At 41.4% G+C, this 26289-nt stretch overlaps 1 protein-coding gene across 2 annotated transcripts in view; it reads left to right on the top strand.

Annotated features, from left to right (window-relative positions):
* Positions 1 to 26289, top strand: part of ITGB6 (integrin subunit beta 6) — a 114784-nt gene that overhangs the window by 69787 nt on the left and 18708 nt on the right. For both annotated transcript variants that reach the window (XM_036996115.2, XM_036996114.2), the window contains 4 exons: positions 11509 to 11598; positions 17734 to 17868; positions 18087 to 18501; positions 24326 to 24548. In XM_036996115.2, the coding sequence (XP_036852010.2) occupies positions 11509 to 11598; positions 17734 to 17868; positions 18087 to 18501; positions 24326 to 24548 (863 nt within the window). The remainder of the gene's footprint in view (positions 1 to 11508; positions 11599 to 17733; positions 17869 to 18086; positions 18502 to 24325; positions 24549 to 26289) is intronic.

Here is a 26289-nt window from a genome sequence, read left to right as displayed (position 1 = left end):
ACAGAAATAATCAGTATCCTGAACTAACTGTTTATCATGATTCCATGTTTACTTTTTATCACATTAAAAAAACATATATCCATAAATAACTACATCGTTTGAGCTAGGTTTAATTTCATATTGTACATAGTATGTCTACAATTTCCTTTTTTATCCAATGTTATGTTTCAGGGTCTTTTTTTTTTTTAAGATAAAATACATATAACCTAAAATTTACCATTTAAGCCATGTTTAAGCATATGGTTTTGTGGCATTGAGCACATTCACGCTGTTGTTCTCAATGTTACTTTTGAGGCTTATCCTTGGAGATACATAAACTCCAGCTTACCGTGTTCCACTGCTATGCATATTCCATTAAGTGTATATACTGCAGTGTGTTCATTCGGCAACCGAGGGCATCGGAGTGCTTCCAACTGGGCAGCATCACAAATGCTGCCTCCATGCAAATCTTTGCACACGTTTTCTACTGAGGATCCATGTCTAGAAGGGGAGTCCCCGGGCCCCAAGGGGATAGCATCTTCAACTCTCCTGAGTGCATCCAAGTTGCTTGCCAAAGTGCTTATATCAGCCAAAGTGCTTCTACCAACAATGAGCGTGTGGTCAAAAAATAAAAACCACCACACACTTTTTCTGATGATAAAATTTATACATGTTATTTGCAAGGGAAGAAAAACAAGGGGATACAGAAGAGCACAAAGAAAATCAAGATCACTCATAAACTCACCACTTAGACACAGCTAACCATTCTTGACATGTTAGAATAAGTTTTCTCTTTTTTCTTTGCATTCATTTACATATTTTAACATAATCGGCATCATATTATACATCTGAAGTAGGTTCAAATTTTTTGAATGAGTTTATATATTTACAGTTTTATAAAGGCATAAAAGTTGAATTGCATTTAGTTATATGTTGAATAATCACTTTTATGGACAGGAATAACATTAGATGAAATCATGGTCATTCTACAAAATTCAGCATCTGTGGTTGCCATACTATAGGGTGTCTGCCTTAAAATAAAAACAAACTTGTGCTCACCTCCCACCAGGAGCCCCAGAACACCCACAATTACGACATTTTTATGTACCTGGTTACTTTGCCCATAGTAACCAATGGTACTTGGTTAGGTTTGTACACATTCATGTGGTAAGTTTAATAGAACCAACAAATTATTTCTGGCATCTGTTTCCTTATCCCTGAGAATGCCCCACAGGTGAGCACTCAGCAGCTGTGAGCCAGATGGGTTTCTTCGGTCTCCTCCCTGTACCACGGTGGCTCAAAGCTGTGTAATTACCCTTCCCTGTGCTTTCTCAGAGCCCCCAGAGAATTCTGGGATTCTGTTACCCCTCCATCCCTGAAGCCTTTTCTGGGGTGGAAAGGGATGGACTGGGGAAGGTTGGTTAGAACCAGAGCCCTCAGCCTTGAACGTCAAGGGAGGTAAACGTGCTGCTGTTCCATAGGCAGCAAGCATTTGAAACATCACTTTTGTTTTTGAGTAGACAACAGATGTCACAGGTGAATGACAGACTGAGGATCCCTTATAAATTATGGGTGTGCGGGTTTAAAAACACAATGCCTCTATTTTCCAGCCCTTCCTGGAAGCATCAACTTGACAACATGAATTATGCAGACAGACTTCTATGCCAGCCATTCTTACACTTTGGTGCTCCTTAGAATTGTTTGGGGAGCTTTCTAAAAAACCTAATGCCAGGTCACACCCTGATCTAATTAAATCACTATCTCTGGGATCAGTGGTTTTTTAAAGCTCCCCAGGTGTCTCTGATCACCAAGGGATCCTCTTAAAATTCAAACTCCAATTCAGGAGGTCTGGGCTGGGGCCTGAGATTTTGCATTTCCTTATTTTTTTTAAATGTTTTTCTGAGATGTAATTGACATGTAACACATTGGTTTCAGATGTAATTCATAATGATTTAATATTTGCATGCACTGAAAAATGATCACCGTACTAAGTCTGTCACCATATATAGCTATAAAATTTTCTTTTCTTGAGATGAAAACTTTAAAGATTTACTCTCTCAGCAACTTTCAAAATATGCACTATAGTATTATAACTATAGTCACCATTCTGTACATTGCATCCCCATGACCTATTTATAACTAGAAATTTATACCTTATGACTCCCTTCATCCATTTCACGACCTTCCACCAGTCCCTTCTCTGACAGTTACCAATCTGTTCTCTGAATCTATGAGCTTGGCTTCCTTGTTCTGATTTGTTTGTTCTGTTGGTTTCTAGATTCCACATATAAGTGAAATAATACGGTATTTGTCTTTCTCTGTCTGACTTCTTTCACTTAGCCTAATGTCCCCAAGGTCCATCCATGTTGTCACAAATGGCAAGATTCCTTTCTTTGTTATGGCTAAATAATATTCCATCTTCTTTATCCATTTATCTATTGTGGACACTTACGTCGTTTCCGTATCTTGGCTATTGTAAATAATGTTGCAATGAACATGGAGGTACATATATCTTCTCAAATTAGTGTTTTCATTTTTTTTGGATAAATACTGAGAAGTGGAACTGCTGAATCAATTGGTAGAAATAAACCCATACATATATGGTCAATTAACCTACAATAAAGGAGGAATATGCAATGAGGAAAGGACAGTCTCTTCAATAAATGGTGTTTGGAAAACTGGACAGCCACATGCAAAAGAATTAAGTGGACCACTAACTTATACCATATACAAGAATTAATGCAAAGTGGATTACTCGAACATAAAACCTGAAACCGTAAGTCTCCTAGAAGAAAACATGTGAAAAGCTCCCTGACATCAGGCTTGGCAATGGTTTTTTGGATCTTATTCCAAAAACAAAGCAAAAATAAACAAGAGGAACTACGTACACTAAACCAAAACACTTCAGTGCAGCAAAGGAAATCACTAACAAAGACAACCTACTGAACGGAAGAAAATATCTGCAAATCATATATCCCATAGGGGTTAATATCTAAAATATATTAAGAACTCATGCAACTCAAAGCAAAAAAACCCGAACAATTCAATTAAAAAATAGGCAGAGGGTCTCAATAGACATTTTCCCAAACACCTGCAGATGATCAAAAGGCACATGGAAAGACCATCAACATTGCTAATCATCAGGGAAATGCAAATCAAAATGGCAATGAGATAACTTCACAACAGTCAGAATGGGATCATCAAAAAGACAAGTGATAACAAGTGCTGAGGAGGCCATGGAGAGAGGGAACCCTCATACCCTGTTGGTGGGAATGCAAATTGGTGCAGCCATCAAGGAAAAACAGAATGGCATGGTTCCTCAGCAAATTAAAAATGAAATTTTGCCTTTCTCACAAGCTTCCACATGCTGCTGTGGTTGGTCCACACCCCTCATGTCAGCAGCAAGGGCATAACTTCCTTAGCAGTCCTTGTACGCACACCTGTGTTCTATTTTCTGGTCCCCTTCATTGTGTTCCTCCTCCGCATCCTTCAAAGTTTTATGACCTGCCATTCGGTCTGCAAAGCGCAGAGGTGGCTACTGCATCCAACATCCCTTCCCATTTTAAAAGAGCTTTCTAAAAGATTTGGGATTTGCATTCACAGGCAAAGGTTGGCGGTCCCTCTCAAAAGGCAGGGTAATCTTATTAAGAGAAGATCTGAAAAGTATCCTTAGGAACCAATCCTCAATACGGCCTCTTTGTTCTCTAAGTCCCCATCCTCCCGCGCCTCTGTGCATTTGTTTGTCTCACAACAGTCATGCACTGTGGGTCCATTCGTCTTCCCTTATCACTCGGTCACTGCTGCTGAGCACTCTTCAGCTGTGCGCTACGGCTTCTTGGCTGACAAGATAATTACATTCTGGGCCAAATTGGGAGACGGACAGGTAATGCTCCAAAGTTCCGAAGCCGATTACCTCGTCGTTGCTGGTGCAGGCGGCAAGATCAAGCACCTGATCTAATTAGCACACTCCCAGCGCCGCCTGCCTGGCTGTGGAATGCTGATGACTGAAAGCCTGAAGGCAAAGCAGATACCGCGCAACCCAGAAGCAGACATTCCCGTTACCTTGTGCCAGCCACAATTACATATTCTTTCTGGAATCTTGGGTGTCCTAGTAACACCAGGGAGTCTGGGGGTAAACTTTTGCATAATATTGGAGCCCTGCATTTACTAATAATTAACATGGGAACCAGTAGAATAAAACCCCACAGAATGAAAGATCTCACGGGAAGAAAGATCAGGTTGGCTTCAGAAGCAGGACTTATTTCAGCAAACCAGCCCACTCCCAGCTCTGGAAGAAGCACGCTGTCTATGAAAGCCTCGCATCACCAGCAAAGAGCTGTTTTCCTTTGACAGATAAATAGCACAATGTAGTCCCTCAGGGGCAAAAAAATTTTGCCTCTTTTCTTTTGCTCTTTGTTACATTTCTTTCAAGATGTAGCCTTCAGTCTGAAAGTGATTATAGCCACAACCCTTTTTCTTCCTTTCTTTTTCATTTGGGTAAGAAAGTGTTCTATAATCTTCTAAGCCCCTATATATAAATACAATCTCATTAATTTTCTAATAAGCCTCACCCTCAATGACGGTTGGCTTTTGTGTCAGTCCCTGGCGCAGCGCAGCCGGGACCTGATGGAACAGAGTGGGGCATAGCCTTGAAGTCAAGACCTGTTTTTACCATTTATTAGCTCTGTGACCTGGCAAGGTACTCGCATCTCCAGGTAAAACTGAGTTTAAAGGTGAAAGAAATCAAAAGAACCCTACCAAAATGTTTTGAGTTGAATTGTGTCCCCCCAAAAGATATGTTAAAGTCCTAGCACCTAGTGCCTCAGAATGTGACCTTATTTGGAAATAGGGCCTTGTGAATGTAATTAACATGAGGTCATACATGAGCAAGGTAGACCCTTAATCCAATGAGTGGCATCAGAGGAGAAGAGAAGAATCCAGTGGTGACACAGGATGGAGAATGCCATGTGATGCTGGAGGCAGAGATCGGAGCAAAGCAACTAGAAACCAAAGAACCTCAAACACTGGCAGCAACCCCCAGAAGCTAGGAAGAAGCAAGGACAGATTTTTTTCCCCTACAAGTTTCAGTGGGACCATGAAGGTTTCAGACTTCTGGCCTCCAGAACTGTGAGACAAATTTGTGTTGGTTGAAGCCACGCACTTTGTGGTACTTAGTTCCAGCAGCCCAGGCAATGGATACACTCCATAATTTAGGCTTACTCATTACCCGTCTCAGGCTCACACATGGCATCACCAGATGAGGAGAGCCATTGGCAGGCACCCCCCCTCAGTGGCCTGGTTAAGAGACCTGGCTCCAGGGCAGAGAGGGCAGGTGGGTCCTGCTCTACCGCTTCCTAGCTGGATAACCTTGAGCAAGTTAATGAAATTCTCCATGCCTCGGTATTTTGGCAGTAAAACAAGGATAATGATGGCACCTAAATAATAGTGTTCTGTGAAGCATGAGAGATGGCACTGCCAGATACAAATGTTTTCTCTAGCTATTCTTCCCCAGATTGCAGTAGGAGGCAGGTTCTGGGCACCTTTAGCCCTGCCTACAGCATGGACTCATTGCACCAGACCAGTGAGCTGTGTGGAACCAGGGAGATAAAGAACAATGTGGTCCCCTCCCCATGCATTCCCACGACTTCCTTGAGGCATCTCCAAATCACCACAACAACAGATGCTCCAAGAACTTTGGGTTTCTGGGGATGCCAACGTTAAAAGGCAGGAGGTGTGTGGGGAATTCCTGGAGGCCTGGGAAGACCTCTCCATCTTGTTCTGTGGCCCCTAAATTGGTACCTGCAGCTCATGAGGACTTGGTCCTAGAACCAGCTCCTGAGAAAGGAGAGAAATCCGGAAGGAGGCAGATTGTGCTGTAAGGTCTATCCCCAGGTAGAAGCGGTCCAGGAAGGAACTGATTACTCTTTGTGGGCAAACACCTGCGAGATCTGGACGCTTGAAGAATTACCTGCCCTTTCTCTGATTTAGGTAATGTCTAGATGAACCAGAAACATCCTCTTGACAACAGTAAGAATGAATGCCTTTCTATGCATTTGTTTGTCTCAGAGCAGTTGTGCATTATGGGTTCATTTCTGCTGTGTGCATGTACCTAGGAGTGGAACTGCTAGGAGTTAGGCTCAGGTTCTGCATTCACAGCTACTGCCAGTTTTCCAAAGTAGATGTACCAATTTAGGCTCCAACTAGAAGCCTGTGAGAGCTTCATCATCAGTTTTTAAAATTTTAGCCATTCTAGTGGGTACACACTGGCATCTCATTGTAGTTTTTATTTATATTTCTCTTGCAATCAAAGACATTGAGCACTTTTCCGAAACTCTTGCCACTTGCCTATCTTTTTTTTTATCCAGATGTCTTTTCCTTGTGGATATGTAGGAGCTGTTTAGGTAATCTGGCACTGAGTCAGATGCATATATTATAGATATTTTCTTCCACTCAATGGCTCCTTCTTATTCTTTAAAGGCATATTTTTAGAACTGAAATTCTTAATTTTAAGTCCTATTTATCAATCTTTTCCTTTACATATAGTGCTTTTGATGTCCTACCTAAGACATTTTTGTTATTCCTAAGGCCACAGAGATCTCTCCCCTGACTTCTGAAGTGATAAATTTCAAAATCATGGGTAGGCTTTTAGGAGAGGATAATGACAGGGAGGCAGTCCAAGGGAGGGCTCCAAAGGGCTGATTATGTTTTATTTCTTGATCTTGGTGGTGGTTACACATGCTTGTTTACTCTCTAAATATTCATTTAACTATGTACTTATTACTTGTACACTGTGCATGTGTGTTATACTGCCATTAAGCTTTCCGAGAAAGAAAGAAAATGCACAAATAGGAGTCACTTAACTGAAGAGATACAAGGTAATGACAAAAAAGAAGAAATACATGAAAGATTAGAGAAAATACCTGTGAAAAGATTATATGACATCATGGGTTCTCAATCTATACAAACCAACCTTTTAGGAAAAGTACTTTGTAAGAAATATTTAACAAGCAGAGTTTAAGACCAGAAACACTGACAGAAATAATTTATTGGCAAAGATATGGAGAAAAGGGAACCCTCCTACACTGTTGGTGGGAATGTAAATTGGTCCAGCCACTATAGAAAACAATATGGAGATTCCTCAGAAAGTTAAAATTAGAAATACCATATGACCCAGCAATTCCACTTCGAGGAATTTTACCCAAAGAAAACAAAATCACTAATTTGAAAAGATATATGCACACCTATGTTCACTGCAGCATTATTTACAATAGCAAAGATATGGAATCAACCCAAATTCCCATCAATAGAAGAATGGATAAAGAAGATGTGGTAATATACACAATGGAGTATTACCCAGCCATGAAAAAGATGGAAATCTTGCTATCTGTGACTCCATGAATGGACCTAGAGGGTATCATGCTGAGTGAAATAGGCCAAGCAGAGAAAGACAAATACCATATTATTTCACTTATATGTGAAATCTAAAAAACAAAATAAAAACAAAAAAGAAATAGACCCCAAAATAATGACAATAGACTGTTGGTTACTGTAGGGAAGAGAGTGGGGGGATGGGTGAAATAGGTAAAGGGAATAAAGAGGTACAAACTGTAAGTTGTAAAATAAGTTAGTCATAGGAATGGAAGTATAACATATATAATATAATCAATAATATTGTTATATCTTGGTATGGTAATGGGGGTAACTACATTTACAATAGCAAACATCTAGTAATGTATATAATTATCAAGTCACTTTGCTGTACTTCTAAAACCAATATAATATTGTATATCAGCTTTATTCCAGTTAAAAACATCCATAAAAAGAGAAAAAGACAAGAACCACTGACATTGCTTAATGGTATAATATCAAAAATAAACACTGCTGAATATAAAATCCCTCCATATTAGTGAGGTTTCACAAAAAGAGTTAAGCAGGCACAGAATCTAAGGAGAAGCAGCAGGTTGCTCTAAATACTTGGTTTTATAAATTCTTTATTACAATGCCACTAGCCAATATATGGCAAGTCAACTTCTGACTTCCCACTCTGACGACGGGCATGAGTAATGTGGTCCCAATAAAATGGTGGCTAAAGAGTTTGAGTGGTGAGGGGTCTTTGAGACTCCACCAGATAGGTCACAAAGGTGGTCCAGAGAGTCACCACCCAAGGCAGAAACCCGATCAAGGTGCCCTGCGAGAATGCAGTTAACACTATGTCCCAGACCACAGCCATACTCGGAACCTGAAGAGGAGAGTGAACCCAGCAGGAAGTGCAGTTAAAGCAGGAGCAAAGAGCATGTCAGGAGCTGTCCCTTCCATCCAGGAGGAAGCCAAGATAGCACCCCAAGTATCTGGGGGTCGGCCGAGGTCCTCAACATCAGTCTCTTGGAAAAGCAAGCCAACCACCAGCCTGCCCACAGCTGCACATTCCTCTGCCTCAGCCAAGCAGGAGGTGCTCCTGGCAGCCAGATGCCAAGAGGCCCTGAACTTGGAGGTACTCTCTGAGAGGAATCCAAAATGTGCGGGGTGAATTCAGGCACTTTCCGCTGTATCCTTTCATGCCTGCCCACTAAGTGATCCCTTGTCCATCTCTCATCCTCCCACTTTGACAAGCAGGAGGTTTCCAGAAAACAAATGCAGACTGTTGGACAAATAAGAAATCTTATGAAATGAGGGCAGAGTGAATAAATAGAGCTTGATGAAGAAAGTTAAGAAAACTGAGGCAATCAGAAGAGGCCAACCTTGCAAACATGAGAAAAGCACCCTCAGGAGCTCCCGGGTGGCATGATTGGAAGGAGAGGAGGAAAATCCGTAACACAGGTAATCCACGGACAGGTAACAGGGAATTCAACTCAGAGTTCCCATTTCTAATCAGCCCATGCAACATTGCGTTTCCAGAGTTCACCATTTCTAATATCCAAGAGTTATCTTTTACAGTCACAGTACTATAATTTATCACATCCAGACATGCGAGAATCATCCTTTTCCTAATGTTAAACATGTTTAATCAGGACAACTTACAATAGCACTATAGGGCTTTAATCAAAGAAAGGCATTTGACACATGATATTTATAGTAATCATAATACTACAAGATTTAAAGTATAATTTTTTACAGCGCTAGATCAGGAAGCCAAATTGCCCATGTTTTTAGCTAGTTATTTGTGATGCTTTTGGGGGGAATCAGCATCCAGAAATTAATTAATAGTTTTCCTCTACACAGTTGTCAGTGTTACCACTGGGTACTGCTGCTGGCTGCCAACTCTTTTATGCCCTTGCTCTAGTGGCAGTTGGCAAATGCGATTACTGTTAAATCACTTGTCCTAATAGCCAAACACCGAATGTCACACCCCATGCAGGATCATAATTACGCTTTAGGAAGTAGATGGATTTGGCTTTGTTAACCACAAATTAACCCAAAGTCCGGAGGCCACTTAAACTAGCGCATGTGGAAAATACCTCAGCGTTGGGGATACCAGGATATTTTTCCAGAACAGCAGTTTCATGCAAAGCTAAGAGCCTTGAAATTCTTTTCCCAAAGGATCTAAACCATTCTTTGTCAAGCTCTAAAGTTTCCCTCTGCCTCCTCTTCTGAGACCCAGTTAAATTTACATACATTCCAGCTCCACTTGAGTGAAATTCAAGTTCCTATTTGGGTGTTCACTGTTAACCGCAGGTCTCATGCTTCAGGGCCCTTCTGACATGTGTTTATTTGGAAAGGTAAGGCGGTGACCTGGTACCGTCCTCATATTTGACAAGTCTACCTGACTCAGGGAAACCGAGTAGGGCCACCACTCAACGGGCCGTGAAATGGGGCACGAGTGATGGGAGGACTGGTACCCGGATGACTGCCCACAGCCCCTTCACTAACAAAGCACAGTGTCGAGGCACAAGGACAACTGACACGAGTTCAGATTTCCATCCACTTCCAACTTAAACACAGTCATGAACGCTGGAGTAAGTGGGACTTTACAAAACCCACAAATTAAAGCCAAAGCACATTCTTCCACACAAGAGGTGTCGAGAGCTTGGACCTAATCCAGGACCCACCTCTAGCACGTGCCCCTGGACCTCCTAGAACATGCTGGCATTCTAATGTCATCCTGCCTTCATTTATTCCCCTTCTTAGGTCCTCTTGTCCTGATTTATTTACTTAGTATCACAATTACAATTAATGATAATTATTTATTCTAGTTTAGTTTTGTGCATTTTCTAAACTACTTAAAGCTTCTTTGTCATAAAATAGGCTATCATTCTGTTCAAACTATTTGAGATGCTCTAAATCCTTCACTCAAAGCTTATTTCTCTTTTCTACATACGATTTTCATGAATTCAATCATCTGATTTCACAGCCACAGCAACTTAGAAGACTGCAGCTGGCAGAAAGAGTGGTTGTCTCTTCGCGCTAAAGCAGAGCGTATGAAGTCCTACTTAATAGATGTTGGTGAATGTACCAGTAAAGCAATAAATGAGTAAATTGGTAAGCGAGCAGTACCCTACAGTGTAATAAGAAGACAGAAACTATTTGAAAGCAAAGAAAAGAAGCACAAACAGAACAGGTGGGGCCGCTTAGTGTGGGTGTGATCTACCCAAGGATTTCAGAAGCCTTTGATGATTACAGAGCTCTGGTTATTTAAATAAGTATGACCTTATTTCTTCAAGGAAAAGAGTCAAAGTATGCTTGCAAGTCTTTATATAAGAAGACGAGAATGTGTACTGTAAACTTTGGGACACTTTTTGTTTGAAAAATCAAGTTTTAAAACATAAAACTTAAGGGATGGGTAACTTTCAGCTGTCTAGAAAATGTCTTTCTTTGCAATGTCTCATTTCCTAGCCGTGCTGGGTACCTGGATGTTGATGAACTAATACAGTGAGTTCTCGGGTGGGAATGCTGTCTCAGGAGAGGCGATGCAGGTGGAGGAAGCCGACTGTTTAGAGCTGGGTGCTGACTCAGTCGTAGGAGTGGGGAGCGATGCCAACTAACCCAGCTGGCATCCCTAGAAGAGGGCCTGCTCATTACTGCTAGGAAATGGATGACTGACAGCAAGCTCCAAGGAGTTCACGCCTTTTCTCCACCAAGCAACTGGTAATTCAGAGCCCTGGGCTGAATGACTTGCAGAGTGACCCGCTGTCCATGAGGGCCTGTGTGTGCCGCCCTTGGTTCCCACCGACGATGTAAGAAGAGAAGGTAGTTCCTGGAAGTATGCTCAGAATTTTCTGAACAAAGGATAATCCGCAAATGGAAGACATTGTATAAGTGTTACTGTTGTTTGAGATTTGACTCCCGCCCTGAGGTAAATCACAGCCCGACTCTAAGGCAACCGCAGACCCCGGATTTCTCCGGTGGCGACTCTGGCTGGTCTATTTCCCACCTGAGAGCAACAAGGGCAACTGACAGTAGCGGGACAAACACCCATCGATTATTTCCCCCCACCAGTGAAACAGGCGTTCGCAACCAGCAGGAAGAACCCCACACTTCCCCGCTTCTCAGTTACAGTGAAACTGACTGACTCTTTTTTTTGTTTGTTTACAGAATTATGCAAAACTCATTCCTGGAGCTACAGTAGGGCTACTTCAGAAGGACTCCGGAAACATTCTCCAGCTGATCATCTCAGCTTATGAAGTATGACGTTTTACAACTGGCTTTTTACTTATTTGTTTCTGTGGTATTCATAAAACTAAGATGTGTTTTTGGCAATTAAGCACACTCTCATTTGTTGGCAGAGAGAGTGCTTATCCAAAGAAAATCTCTTTGCACTAATGAAGCCAAAATATAAATTTTGTTCATTTGCAGATGTTCTTCCTGAAAAGTGGGGCAAAAGGTAGGAAAAGCATAAGCCTGATCATAAAGTTAAGGTTGTAGGAAAAGCATAAGCGTGATCATAAAGTTAAGGTTGTTCTTATAATAACAATCAACAGCAGAGCTGTCACCTGCGAAATTTTAATTCTAATGAAAAATCTCCAGGAGTCATACAATTAAGCTCCCCTCTTCTCTGCCTGAAATAATCAAGTTTAAATTGCCAGTGAATAAGAGAGTCGTGTGGAGATCTAACTTCACAGGCTTACTGGAACACATCGTAACTCCAGGAAAAAAATACCAGGAACACGGCTTTATAGATTCTCTACTTTGAGGAACCAGGGAAATTTCCCACTGGTCTTACGGTTTTCTATGTATATGTAATTTTTTACCGTGACCTTGTAAATTAGTACCTGATGATAGAATTCCTCCTTTAAAATAAGACCTATACATACAGGACCACTATGTTCTCTTTTGTCCCCATTTCATAACTCAATCAACAGTCGATGACCACTTGTCCCCCCTTTTTTTCTTTTTTGGGTTCCTAAATATCACCCCTGCCCACTGCCCCCAACCCTGCTGGTTTGTCTTTCTTTACTAAGAAAAAATACACACACACACACACACACACACACATATATGCATAGACAAAGATGTAGCTCTAAATTAGGAATGAAACAGTAAAATTTTATAAAGCTCTAATATTTGCTCTGAACAGCAATTATATAACAAATGAATAACATTCTGACTTCTGATGTTTTAAAATTATGAATATATTACCCATATGTACTCAATGCCAATACTTAGGATATGCTGAACTAGTGTTCCTTAACTAAATGACATTTCAGAATGATTTGGGAAGCTTTTTAAAAAATAAATGTATTCAGGTTCCTCTCACAAACCTCTTAGGAGAAGTTTAAGGGAAAGAAGAGCTAGAAACTTTGAAAAAACTCCCCAGTGATTTTTGACCACCAACTTTGAAACTCATCTAAAGGGGGAAAAGCAAGATATGGCTTTTCAACTACATTACCTCAGAGGATAAAATGCAGATGTGTCCAGTAAAACTGTAGGTTGAGGCTTTTTTCACTCACATCCTCAAAAACTTCAGTTTTCTTAGCTCATATGAAAAATCACCACATTAGATCATGCTTGAAATTCTTCCAGACAGGATAGCTTGTCAACAAAACACTGTAAACATCTTCCTCCTTCTCATGCGCTAATTAAAGTTTTAGTGCATAGAATCAAATCACATAGCAATCCTTCACTGAATAGAACACACTCAATTCTCTTTAACTCAGCACTCTTAGAAGTGTTGGCCACTCAAAGGAATTGAGTCAATTAGAAAACAGGGAATTGTCAAAATATTTCCCCCTCCATACCCCTGCTTGCTCTGTCAGACGTTATATCTCCGTGTATGGTCCCAAATCACTCACGTAACTTACAGGGTTTATTGAAATCAAGGCATCAAACATTTGAAGTGAATCTTGTGTCCTTAATTTTGCGGTCTCAAAAATACAAAGACACGTCTGTTATTCTCATACCAAACAATCTTGCTCTGGAGTTATTATCCAAACTTTATGATCCACCGGGTGAAGTAGGCACTAGTTCAAATTTCTATTCCATTATTTTCAAATGTATTACAAAAGGACTTTAAAACATGTGGATTCATAGACTGGATTCTGAGAGAAGGAAAGAGAATACATTGAGAGAGAAAAAAACATAAAATGCTTCTGACTGACTTCTCTTGGGGCAAAGGCAGATAATTTGTGTTTCTAATCCGTGATCACAAACTTCAGTATTTGACAGTGCCATACTGACTTAAAAAAAAACCTTAAACACCAGATATGTAATCATCTGACCACCCTTCACTAATTTCCTTCCTTCCCTAACCACGTGATAAAAGCTATGGAAACATCAGTGTTCCCAAAGGCCAGCTCCTCTACTGGCATTTAAGCTCCAGAGCAGAAGGGGCTCTGTTTTTTTTTTTGTTTGTTTGTTTTGCCTGGTTCACAGTAGATGCTCAATAATCACATGAATGAGATGATGAAACAGACAAACATTTGTGAAATTTGCAATGTGACAGTCCAATGATATCAATGCTTAGGTAGACCTCATTTTGGTCAGATGATGTCATCCACTGCTCCTAATTGCTGTCATCTACAGACTTTCAGGTCATTTCCCTCATTTCTCATTCCGCTCCAGGCCCACTGTGCCACTGCCTCCAACACTACTCCTCCTCATTCTTGATGTTTTCAGTTTAAGTATATATAATTCTTCCCATACCCTGGCCTCTTCAGTTTCTTGAACTCTGATTCTAAAATGATCTCGTTCTCTTTCCACTTACCCGCCTTCCCAAACCGTTCCTCTCCTAACTTAAACCTGGTTGTTGCCAACAAACTGCTCCTTAATTTCAGCTGCACGCAGCCCATTGCCTGCTCATCCCTTCCTATCTTCTCAGCCCACTCCAGCTAGTTCCCCTAATGCTTCCTCCAGTCCACCAAGATCTCAGCTACTCGACCTCACCCTCTCTTTACAGTTGCTCATCCCCTTGATATCCTCTCTTGCCTGGGACCCAGCTTCCATCAGTCATTCTGATCGCCCCTTAGACACACTCACAGCTCCCCTGCCCCTTAGCGCTCCTCTGAAGCTGCTGGGCCAACCTTGGTCCTGGTTAAATCCAACTGTCCATCCACTCCACATGGCTGAATGGCAGTGGGAAAACCATACGCTAATGTTAACCAGTGTCACTTTAAATTCATGATTGGGCATCTCCAAGTGGCCCTCGGTGCTGCCCAGCAACCATGCTGTATTTCTCCAGCAGACATCCAAGAGTAAATGTCTAGGAACTTGGTTGATATGTTAGCTGAAAGCTCAGGAGAGGAAACCTGACTCTCTCAAACATGCTTCACCAATAGTTTTCTCCTTCTCTAGCTAATTTCTTCTTTCCCGTTGCTAGAGTCAGAAAGCCTGAAACAGCCCTTGACTCCCCCACCTTTTCCTTTACACTGCACATTTAATCCATCAGAAAGTCTCGTTGGCTCTTCTTCAAAATTATTAATAATTTGACCTAGTCACTGCTTCCATTGCCCTCACCCCAGTCACATCCGGGACTTTGACTCCTCTGAATTACCGCAAAAGCCTCCCAAACGCGGTTTCACCTTCCTACCTTTGGTTTCCTACATTCTGTTTTCAAAAGAACAGCTAAAATTTTCTAAGTCAGCTCATATCACCCTCCTGTAGGAAAGCCTAATTGTTTTCTAGTTTTACTTACAGTAAAAGCTGAACTCTCTATACTGGCTCACTACTAACACCTTCCAGATCTCCTCCCCTGTCTCACTCCCCTCTCCTCCTAGCCCTCAGCTCTAACTTCCTTCTCCAGCATAGCCACCCTTGCCCTCTCGCTGCTCTGTTCCCAGAGCAAGTCTGACATGTTCCTGCCTCTGCACGGACTGGAACATTCTTTGCACAAATATCTGCATGGCCAGTTTCTCCTCGCTTCCTTGAAATGTCGCTCTCTTAAGGACTCCTACCCTGACTACTTTTTAAAAATTGCAGTCCTTGCCGACTGCACACATTCTGTTAATCTTCATTGCCCCACACTTTTTTCTATAGCATTTACCACCTTCTAGTGTGCCATATAATTTTCTTATTTACTATATTGTTTTCTTTCTGTCTTCCTACAATGAAATTTAAACTACAAGAGTTCAGCTATTTTAGTGGTTTTTGTTTCCCAAGCACCTAGAACTGCGTCTGACCTCAATATGCCTACTTCGTAGGCACTCAATATATATTTTCTGAATGAATAAATATGTAACATAACTAGTTGAAATAAAACATACTAAGAGTAATTTTAATGCTTAATTGGCAGATTTGAAATCTTAAGACATACTAGGAATAACACAATGGGGGGAAGTGAAACTGCAATATCTGATAAAGACCATGCTCTGAAGAGTCAGCCTGTGTCCATCCACTGAGGAGTGATGACACGGAGCAGGTAGGAAAGCAAGGCAGAGGAGAGACAGAATTTTGTCAGCAGCTTAAATTTGGAGGAAGACAAGGTCATCTGACTGTGCCATTGGCAAAATTATGCACAAGGAAAATTTGACTGCATATGCTTTTAAAATTCTAGCAATGAAATGGGTATAGGGATACAAATGGTTTTAGGTGAACTGAAGTCTACCTTAATTCATAACCTTTTTTCAATTTGTATTATTATTTTATTTTTAATAATTCAGTTTTGTCCCCCAAATAGAGACTTCTGTGTTATAAAAGAAAGAGGGACAGAGAAAGTCTGAATAATAACACGAGCTTTTCCCCCAAACAAATGGCTGTCCCTTCCTCCTTTCTTGACATTCTTCCTCCTGGAAAACCTTACCTTTCTCTCCCCTTCTACCATGACCACATGCCTCATGTCTAGTCTTCCTCCCTGCAGTGTGCATCATCACCAATTCCAGACACCCCCAGTTCTCAATACTCGTGCATCAGGCCAACGCGAGCGCTACAACATCCCAGCTTTCTTGACTCAAGGCTTCTTATCCCCCCTCCACTAGGTTGTCCTGCAAATGCCTCCCAGACAACATCCCTGCAGCTGATCTTAAGTAGATTGACCCCTGCTTAAAAAGTTTCAGGAGATGTTGCCCATGGGTCTTAACTCATCTCTCCAAACCTCAGGGCGCCTTGTTGTCCAGTGTCTCCTGGGACAGTAGCAATGCCAGGTTCCTCTGAGCCCCACTTATCTCATTCTATTCCACTCTGTGCCCTGAGCTTTCTCTTTTCCAGTCCTCTTGCCTGAAATACCATTGCTATCCCCCCAACACATCTAAATCCAACACAGCCATTAAGGACCAGTCTTCTAATACTTCAGCCTTCACTGACCACCCTCTTTTCTTACTGTTCCCAAACCCTCATCTGTATTGTACAATGGTTTCTTTTTTTTTTTCAGCTAAGTGATTCATTGGTTGATATTGTATGTTAACTGCTTCACTGGGTTCCATCTTGTTTTTCTCAGCAAGATGATAGTCATTTTAACAGCAGAAATCCAGTCTTATACTCACTCCCCCAGACCTGACTCTACACTAAATAGAAAATAGGTACTCTACACATTCCAATATTGATTTCCAGGCACATTTTCTCCCACATTTTATCATCTCTGAAATTGGGATACTTATAATCAATGTTTGTTATAAATGCTATCATCCAGGCAGAAGTCAGATGTAGTTTTCATTGCCTGCACATGTATGAACTTGGCTGTAACTGTACACGTTGTTGACACTTCAATTATTCAATGCACCATTGGTGCTCTAAGTGTTCAGTGTAATTGTCACTTTAAAATACCCTCAAAAAGTTTGCGCAGATTCATATTGAAATGAAAAGTTGTGGTATATGCAGAAATATGCCAAAATGGAGCTGCAGGGCAGGTACAAATTTGATATCAATGAAGCAAATATTCATATTGAAGGAATGACTGCAATTCTGTATTCCTTGCAAAACAACAACCAGCTGCTTTATGAGACCTAGGAGATGATGATAGTTACAAGTAAAAGAAGCTGTTTTTATATTTTGTTACTGCAATACTTGGGAAAGAATTGCCTTTTATTTGCCAACCAATGAAACTCATGGTTGGAGAATTTGCCAAATCTCTCAGAATGGATCAAATGATTTTCTAAGCAAGGTTAGACTGATGGGACTGATTCATATGTTGCATAGTAGGATCCTGAAGTATTCTATCACAGTTTAATTGTCATAAAATAATGGTATATTTTATAATTGATGGCATCTTAGATTCAATAAAATACATGTGTGTGTGTATCTACTTGCTTTCTTGCTTAATTGATGATATGGTGAATTTCTTTTAGACCCAATTTAATTTTATTCATTTGTAGTTAAATGCACATGATTCACAGATTCTTATTCTGCTCTATTTTTTGGTTGTCACTTTAATTCTTTATGTCTTAACTAAAGGAACTGCGGTCTGAGGTGGAATTGGAAGTACTGGGAGACACAGAAGGACTCAACCTGTCTTTCACAGCTGTGTGCAACAATGGGACTGTCTTTCCACACCAGAAGAAATGCTCTCACATGAAGGTGGGAGACACAGTAAGTACCTGGCCAATAGATCATCTGAAAAAACATTCAGATAAGTCAGAAGTTCTCTCAGTGCAATGGAGCTGGTCTTTTTCTTTCAAGAATTTCAAAAGCAATTTTCACAAATCTCTTAATAAATGCTTTTGGCAAAGCTGATCCCTGGGCAGCTTTGCTTCTTCTGTGCATTTTGGTGGATAGAAAAAGAAGATAATTAGTATTTTCTCTTTCAGGCTTTATTCAACGTGACTGTGAGTATACCAAACTGTGAGAGAAGCAGGCGTGTTGTCATAAAGCCTGTGGGGCTGGGGGATGCCATGGAAATACTTGTCAGTCCACAGTGCAGCTGTGACTGTCAGAAGGAAGCGGAAGCGAACAGCCCCAAGTGCCACAACGGCAGCGGCTCCTTCCAGTGTGGGGTATGCGCCTGCAACCCTGGCCACATGGGACCCCGCTGCGAGTGCGGGGAGGACATGCTGAGCACAGACTCCTGCAAAGAGACCCCGGGCCACCCCTCGTGTAGTGGAAGAGGCGATTGCTACTGTGGGCAGTGCATCTGCCATTTGTCTCCCTACGGAAACATTTATGGGCCTTACTGCCAGTGTGACAATTTCTCCTGTGTGAGACACAAAGGACTGCTCTGTGGAGGTAGGCTATGTCTCCACCCACCTCATGCTGTGGCTGTGCAAATACTGAGAGGGGGCTTTGCATCCTTTGCACCTTCCACAATTGCCTGGGCATAGTAGGTGCTCAATAAATATTTGCTTATCAACTGAATGGGTTAATCTTTAGATGTAAGGTAACTGGTCTCTTGTGTTTTTCTGGCTCTCATGTTAGCTTGGGGTGATATCTGCCAACTGAACTTACATCTCTATTATCTTTTTTCATCGAGTAGGTAGGTAAAGGATGGAAGTATCTTCCTTTATCTTATCACCCAGATTCCACAACACTGCATGTACTCTGAATTCCATTATCTTCTAGACTTTTCAGGATCAAACTGCTGGGTATCTGACCCATTCCCTAAATGACTATTACTCGGAAAAATAAAAAGCTAGACTGTTCAAGGAACATACTGCCAAGGATGAGGGGCACAGAAATACTAAATGGGCTTTCTGGGCCTCCATTCATTCCACAGATATTTATTATACACCTATTGTGTGACAGTAACAAGTTAGGCACAGGGTATGATAAAGATGAATAAGGACATAGTGTGAAGAAGTCTATGGAAAGGCTGAAAATAAAAACTGCTTGGAATTTTTTAAGATCGAGAAAAATTTTAAGTGCAGAAGTATTTATTGTTTAATGTCCTATATAAAATCACTGTATTTAAAAATCTATTGCATGACTATTATAAAATGATTCTGTGGAAGAAATGGAAAGCAATTGTAGTTTAGAGACTAACTTATATGTAAAAATTAAGTTAATGGTTTTTGACCTAAATCACCTAAGTTAGCTTTGAATTAATTAGTTCAATTATGAATTAACTAAGTTATGAAATGCATTTGGAATATGTCTTCATGTCATGCATCCTGATAAACTGTTAACTCTTATCTTAACACATATCTTAACACATATATATTTAAGCATAACCTATTCAGACAAGAAGTACAATTGTGTTAACATACTTTAAAATGACATAAATCTGTGTTACAGTTGAAATATTAACTGACTGCTGAATGTAAGCGCTCCTCTCTCCCTTTTTCACAGTGTGTGAGCAGCTTTTCAAAACAGAAAGCCATTACCTTTAGAGAAAACTAAGCAAGTTATGTTTTCAAACCACAGTGTCGGGAACACATAAAAGGGACTGATTTTCAGGAATAAAAGGGGCTGAGAAAAGAAGCCTCAAAGAACTGTAGGTTCTTTGAAAACCATTTGATACCCTTAGAAGTACACCTACATTTCATTTCTTTGTCTCTGCTGTTGTTACCTCTAGGTGCCTCTGAGAATGCCTTCTTTCTTCTCCCTAGAGCTGAAAAATTTAGGGTCTGTCCAGATTGAAACACATTTCTCTCCCCTTTTATTCAAAGGGGCAACTCCTTATTTGATGGGTGTGTTTCAAAATCCATATCAGTCCTGTTTTCACAAGAGGCAGACAGGACACGCTCTGAAGCCAGAGGTTGGAAAGAATGTATTCGGCAGTATTCCAGGCTGCATTTCTGATAGAAATCCTTTAACAGAATCTGTGCTTAAAACATTTGAAATTACCTTTAAAAAAAAAGCCTAAATGTAATCTAATGCAATATAATTGCAATACTAGCCCCACTTTCCTAAAATTTTCCTAAAATTTGCCCTTTAAATCCTAAATCAAAGAGATCTGGGACGCTGCAAATTGCTGAACTGTGTTCGGCAACACAGTTCTTCTGGTTGTTTGATGGTCTTTCCCTTTATTTTGTATCATGCAGGCGAACAGAAAGAAACAGAAGACTTGACCTGTACATTGTAGTTCAGAAATTCTGACAACAATGTCTCTCTTCAGATAAGATACATGATTGCTCAAGAAATGTATTTTCCACTAAGTAATACAATTATTTCTTCAGTTGGACTCAGAGAACTTCCCCAATGCCAATTGCCTTCATACTTTGGGGTACTTTTCCACTTCAACCATTACTGTTTCTCAAAAGCTATTTTGTTTTTTAGTAACATAACAAAGAATATTACTTTATTAGTAGTAACTTTCTCTTTAAAAAGGTATAATAAAAGTAAAGACAATTATTCAAAGTCAGAAAAAGTTGTGGAGCACCAACTATGTACCTGGCATTGTGCTTAGTGCAGGGCTAAAAACTGTCCCTGCCCTTGTGAACAGACACTCTGTGGTTGCTGTTTTTTCAACAGAGGCCCTAGTATGCTGCATCTTCAGTTCTTGAATAGATCTAACTTATTTTACAACTAATATCTCTGCACTGTGCCCCTTCTCTGACAGGCCATTATCACAACCTTCTTCATGTACCTTCTCTCACCCATCTGTAAGCACTCACAGACACAGGGCTTCATCGACATTTTTTCCCTTGCCCAAATTCCATTAGCCTTTTATATTTGATTCTGAGAGACTGGAAACTCTTAATAGGCAAATAGTATTACAGAAAAACTCTTCCTGCCATTGTGCACTTACAGTTATCATTCCGTGGCATTCCAGAAAGATTTATCCCTTTGAAAAGAGTTTGATCATTTTTTCTTGATCTTTGTTTATCATCTTACTGCTACACGAAGCCATTAGGAAGGTTTTGCTGTTATTATAGGAACAGGTAATTTAGATAATTGGTTGTTTGTGGAAAGCAATTAGCAACTTTTGTGACCAGGTGGATGGTTCTGGAAGGCCCTCAGAAAGGAGGGTTTCCAATTCTGAAAGGAGCTCTTGGAAAGGCTTTCTAAGTTTCTGCTAAGTAATTTTTACATTCAGTGATATACTTGGCCATTCTCAAAGCATTTGGAAATGCACATTTCATTTGATAATTTTTATAAATTATATTAATGTTTCAGAGTAAACTGCAATATAGAAGTCTTTGCTATCATGAAAGTAAGTTTCCCTTTTGCTGAGGAAGAAATGGAAAGCAATTGTAGTTTAGAGACTAACTTATATGTAAAAATTAAGTTAATGGTTTTTGACCTAAATCACCTAAGTTAGCTTTGAATTAATTAGTTCAATTATGAATTAACTAAGTTATGAAATGCATTTGGAATATGTCTTCATGTCATGCATCCTGATAAACTGTTAACTCTTATCTTTCATTAGAGAAATATATGACTATGCAGTATGTATATATATAATACATACTAAATTACTATATGTATATATTGGGAGCCATCAGACTCCAACTTTGAGATCTTTGTGGTTATCTCCTTCGATCTGTGATTTCCTACTCTATGTCTTGTAAGGCCAGGTGGTAAAGACAGAAAAGTAACCCCTATAGACCCAAGTTTACAAGAGGAAACCCAAAATGACTGTCTTTCTACGCTGAATGTGGCAGTGTCTCCTACAGGTGGACACCTGCCTCACTTGTCATTTCTTTCACATCAGTTGGATTTTCAGTACCATTATAGGAGTTTAATACTAATAGATGATTTTGCTTTCAAATTCTTCCTACTGGATAGTTTTTGGGAATGGTGGTAATAATTTATACTTTTATACTGCTTACTTATGGGCCAGGCACTGTCCTTAACATTGTTATATGTTATCTCATGTAATCTTCATAATAATTCTATAAAACAGCTAACCATCCCTCCTGACAGATGAGGAAACTGAGGCACAAAAGATTAAGTAGGTTCCCCGACTTCACCCAGACAGGAAGTACTGGAGCTAGGACTTGGATCTTGCTTCTGGATCCAGATCTGAGTGCTCCCCCACTTCGGCCTTCCCCCTGTACCTTCACAGTAGGTACTGGAAGAGCAAACCTAATGAGGCAATGCCTGGGATACATTTCTTTTTCTGAAGGAAAGTTTCAGTTAGGGAAGTTTGTAAATAAATGGTATTTGTTTGGAACATCCCATGCCTCTTTTAGTATCTTGGCTGTGGTAGGCACCCGAAAGATATTATGGAAAGAGCACTAGGCTATTATCGCAAACACTCAGTCATCTTACAGTATTTCACACTCCACTATGTGGCCAGGTCCCGAGGGGCTCTTCAGGACTAGATGAGGTGCTCGCGGGTAGCAGCTGTCCACGCACCGCCTCCTCCGAGCGGCCTCTGCCCGAGGCTCCCGCGACATCACTCTCATAATCTCCTACTTCTCAGTCTCTTCTGTAAGGGCCCTTTTTCTCTGATCACATTTTAAATAATGATATTCTCCAGGGCTTTTCTTACTCTGCTTCCTCTAGTCTAGATGATGGGATGCCCCCCAGTCTCAGCAGCCACCTGTCCCTGACGGACCCCACCCCCCAAACTACAGGTCTATCTGTGCCCACATTCACGCACCTACTAACACACCCACAAGCTCCTCAAGCTCTTCCCCACTCACAGCTGCTCTTCCTCCTCTGCCTCAGAGCAATCTCTTCGCTCCAAACTGCAGCACTACTTTGCACCCGGCACTGGGGACAAGGTACTGAGCATGAGCCAGCTTCCAGCACAGGTCAGTGAAAACGCCCAGCCACCCGCCTGGTCACCTGAGGTTGATTCCCTCCCTGTCTGCCCGCCTGCACGGGCACCTGCTGCGCTCACACCCACAGTATTCCAGCCTGGAACTGTGACCCTTTCCTCTCCATTCCACGGTTCCTGCTTCTACTGCTGCAAGAACCTCCTGACTAATCCCCCTGTCTCTAGTTTGACCCTCTCTATTGATGTCAGGATATTTCAAGACACCTGTTTGTTCAGGTCTCTCCCCTACTTAAAATTCCATAACTCTCAGGATAAAAGTTCTTATTTTGGCCACAGAGCTTTCATGATGTGATTTCTGACTTTCTGCTAATCTTCCCATCCTTCCCTCATGCCACACCCCACATGTAGCTTTGACTGTATCCATATGAACCTACTGTGGGTATTAAGCAGGTCACACAATTACACACTTCTGTCATTTACCAATGATTTTTTATCTGCTTAGAATGCATGTAACCCTCTTCTATCTTCTATCTTGATCCTCCAACCTCGGCTCAAGCCTCACTTAATTCAGAAACTTCCCCAAATCTCTAATTTGCAAACTCTTCCCCTGTGCACTTAGCATGCATCATATTGTATTGTATTTGTTATTCATAGTATTTGTTTGCTTGTCTTCTACGCTAGATTATCAGCTCAGTGACCTTATCTTACTTAATTTCGTATCCCTGGGCCTAATACAATCTTTGGCACAGGGTACATGCTCCATCCAAGTTTGTTAAATAAATGCATTTTCTGAGCATTCACTATATGCCTGCAGGACATCTAAGTGGTAAACGCCAAGCTAGGAGATTCACACATCATCGCATCTGACTGCAACTATTAGAAGGAAATTTAATTTCCTGTCTTTTACAGATGAGGCAGTTATGATTACTCTACTCAGCTAGAGTGACATGGAGGTGGGGTATTATCCAGGTCTGTCTTGCATCCCTATCCCATGACAGCTTAATCAAAATTTAAAAAGTTACAAACCATTTTAAATATATATATGTATTTATACGCATACGCACACACACACACACACACACACACACACACACACACACACACACACACACACACACACACACACACACACACACACACACACACCAGCTATTATAGGCTTCTGGATTGTCTCATTTCATGTGACTCTAAATTCTGTTTGATATAACATCAGGTAATCAAGTTAATCTTCAGTTAAGAGACCAGATCAATAAACATACCCAGCAAAACGCATCCCAGAAAACATACCTACACTCAACCCCTTCCCTCCCCGCACCGGCTCCCTTCTTCCTCATCTTTTTTGCTTCCATCTTTTCGGTGGCGTCTGAGGGCAGAGAGGAAAGGTGGCCCCTGAACACTGGGAATGGCTTTGGCCCTGAGCAACCCAGACGTTTTGTTCCCCAGGCAACGGCGACTGCGCGTGCGGCGAGTGCGAGTGCCGGAGCGGCTGGACGGGCGAGTACTGCAACTGCTCGGGCCGCACGGAGCCCTGCGTCTCCGAGGACGGCGCGCTCTGCAGCGGCCGCGGGGACTGCGTGTGCGGCAAGTGTGTCTGCAAGAACCCGGGGGCCTCGGGACCCACCTGTGAACGTTGCCCTACCTGCGGCGATCCCTGTAACTCTAGACGGTAACATCTCTCCCTTCTTCAGCGCCTTTGTCCCTAGGTTTCACGATGATGGAAGTTAGGGCATTTTATAAGCTAGGACCTCAGATGGCTTTTGCTGGGGTGGATCTCCCAGCCTCCATCAAAGCGCTCAAGCCCAAGGCCTCTGTGCTCATCAGCCTCGAACGGCTGTCCCTTGCCTTTTTCTCGGCCCTGATCACCCAAGACCACAAGGTCACATTTCTGCTGGAGACCAGCCCCAGGAAGCTGAGCTGACGTCCCACACTGATAACATCAGATCGCCTTTCCGTGACAATACCAGCCACACATAAGGAAGGTCCTGGAGGTAGACTGGCAACACCTACATGCAGAACCCCTTCAGGGGAACCAGACAAGCTTCTTTCTTATATGGAAGTTTACAGCCACCCTTACTCATTCATTCCTGGCCACAGACTCCTGGAAGCAATGAGGGAGAAAGATGATCCTGACTCCTTCCCTCCTCTTACCACTTAGGCCCTTTGACACCTTTCTCTGGTCGTCATTCCACACAGCTCTGTGGGCTGTATTTTCTTTTATACCATATGAACAACAATGACAAAAACATATTTTCCTATTTTCCAGTTAAAAAAATCTGTTTCTTTGGTAGGCAGCTAACTTCTTAATGGAAGTGGGGTGACGTTTGTAGGTCAAGTGAGGCAAGTCTCCAAACTGGCTGTGTTATGACATCGCAGGGATAATGGGTGATGCAGCAAACATGCTTAAGCACCTGGTATTTTCATTAACTCTGGTACCCAAAGCGGTGACCTTTGCATTCACCATGTAAATGCAGAAAGAAAATCAATATTCAGTCAGTTGATACTCACCATTCAGGTGTCAAAACTTCTCTGTCGCTGTGCCTGGGAAGATACCAAAAAAAGTATGGGGACATGGTTAGATTTTTTTGAATAGAATTTAATAGAAAATGTTTCTTCTATTATACTTCTGTGTCATCTCTGTAAACATGATTCTATCTTAAATCTGGTTTATGAGATAGGAAATTAACAATTCAAACTAGCTCATATTTGAGGAATCAGGTAGAGTGATCTCCTTGGTGTTTATGTGACTTTTGAGATGAGTCCATTCTTCCATTTATTTTTTCATGCATTCATTTATCAAATAGGTAGTAGTAGGTACCTACTACATGCCAGGAATCACTTTAACAGGCAATGAGCATGCAGTGATGAATGAAACGGTTACAGTTCCTGCCATGGCAGGTGCTGAGAATCTAGTGGGAAAGGTTGATATTTTTTAAAGTGATTATAATGACATCTGGGCGGACAGTTATAACACGGGCTAAAAGGGTGCTGTGGCAGTATATGACAGGAGATAGGGCTACCAGACTACCTTGAGCAGCCCGCAATAAGATGCACAGAGGCAGAGGTGTTCTTTTTTTAAGGACTTCGAGAATCTCTGACAGTCCCCTACAAAACAGCTCCAAGTAAATATATGACCTAGATCATGCAATATGCTTGCAAGGCAAAGCGAACTTCCAGACAGGCTTCTATCCCCACTCCCATAGGCTTCTAGGAGATTGCTGCCCTGAGCCCCTCCTGCAGAGGAATTCAGAGGCTCCCACCACAAGGGAGCTAACGGGTAACATTCAGGAAAGGCTTGCCTCCAGAAATGCAGTTTCAGCTGAAATTTGATGAGGCATGGGTGGCGGTAGGGAATATTGCCTAGAACTTAGGAGGGTGCACATTTTCATGGCCAGGGAAAGAGAAGAGGC

Source organism: Manis javanica, chromosome 7, assembly GCF_040802235.1.
Source record: "Manis javanica isolate MJ-LG chromosome 7, MJ_LKY, whole genome shotgun sequence".
Lineage (NCBI taxonomy): Eukaryota > Metazoa > Chordata > Mammalia > Pholidota > Manidae > Manis > Manis javanica.
Note: the sequence above shows the minus strand (reverse complement) of the source record. Positions and strands in the feature narration are given on the sequence as shown.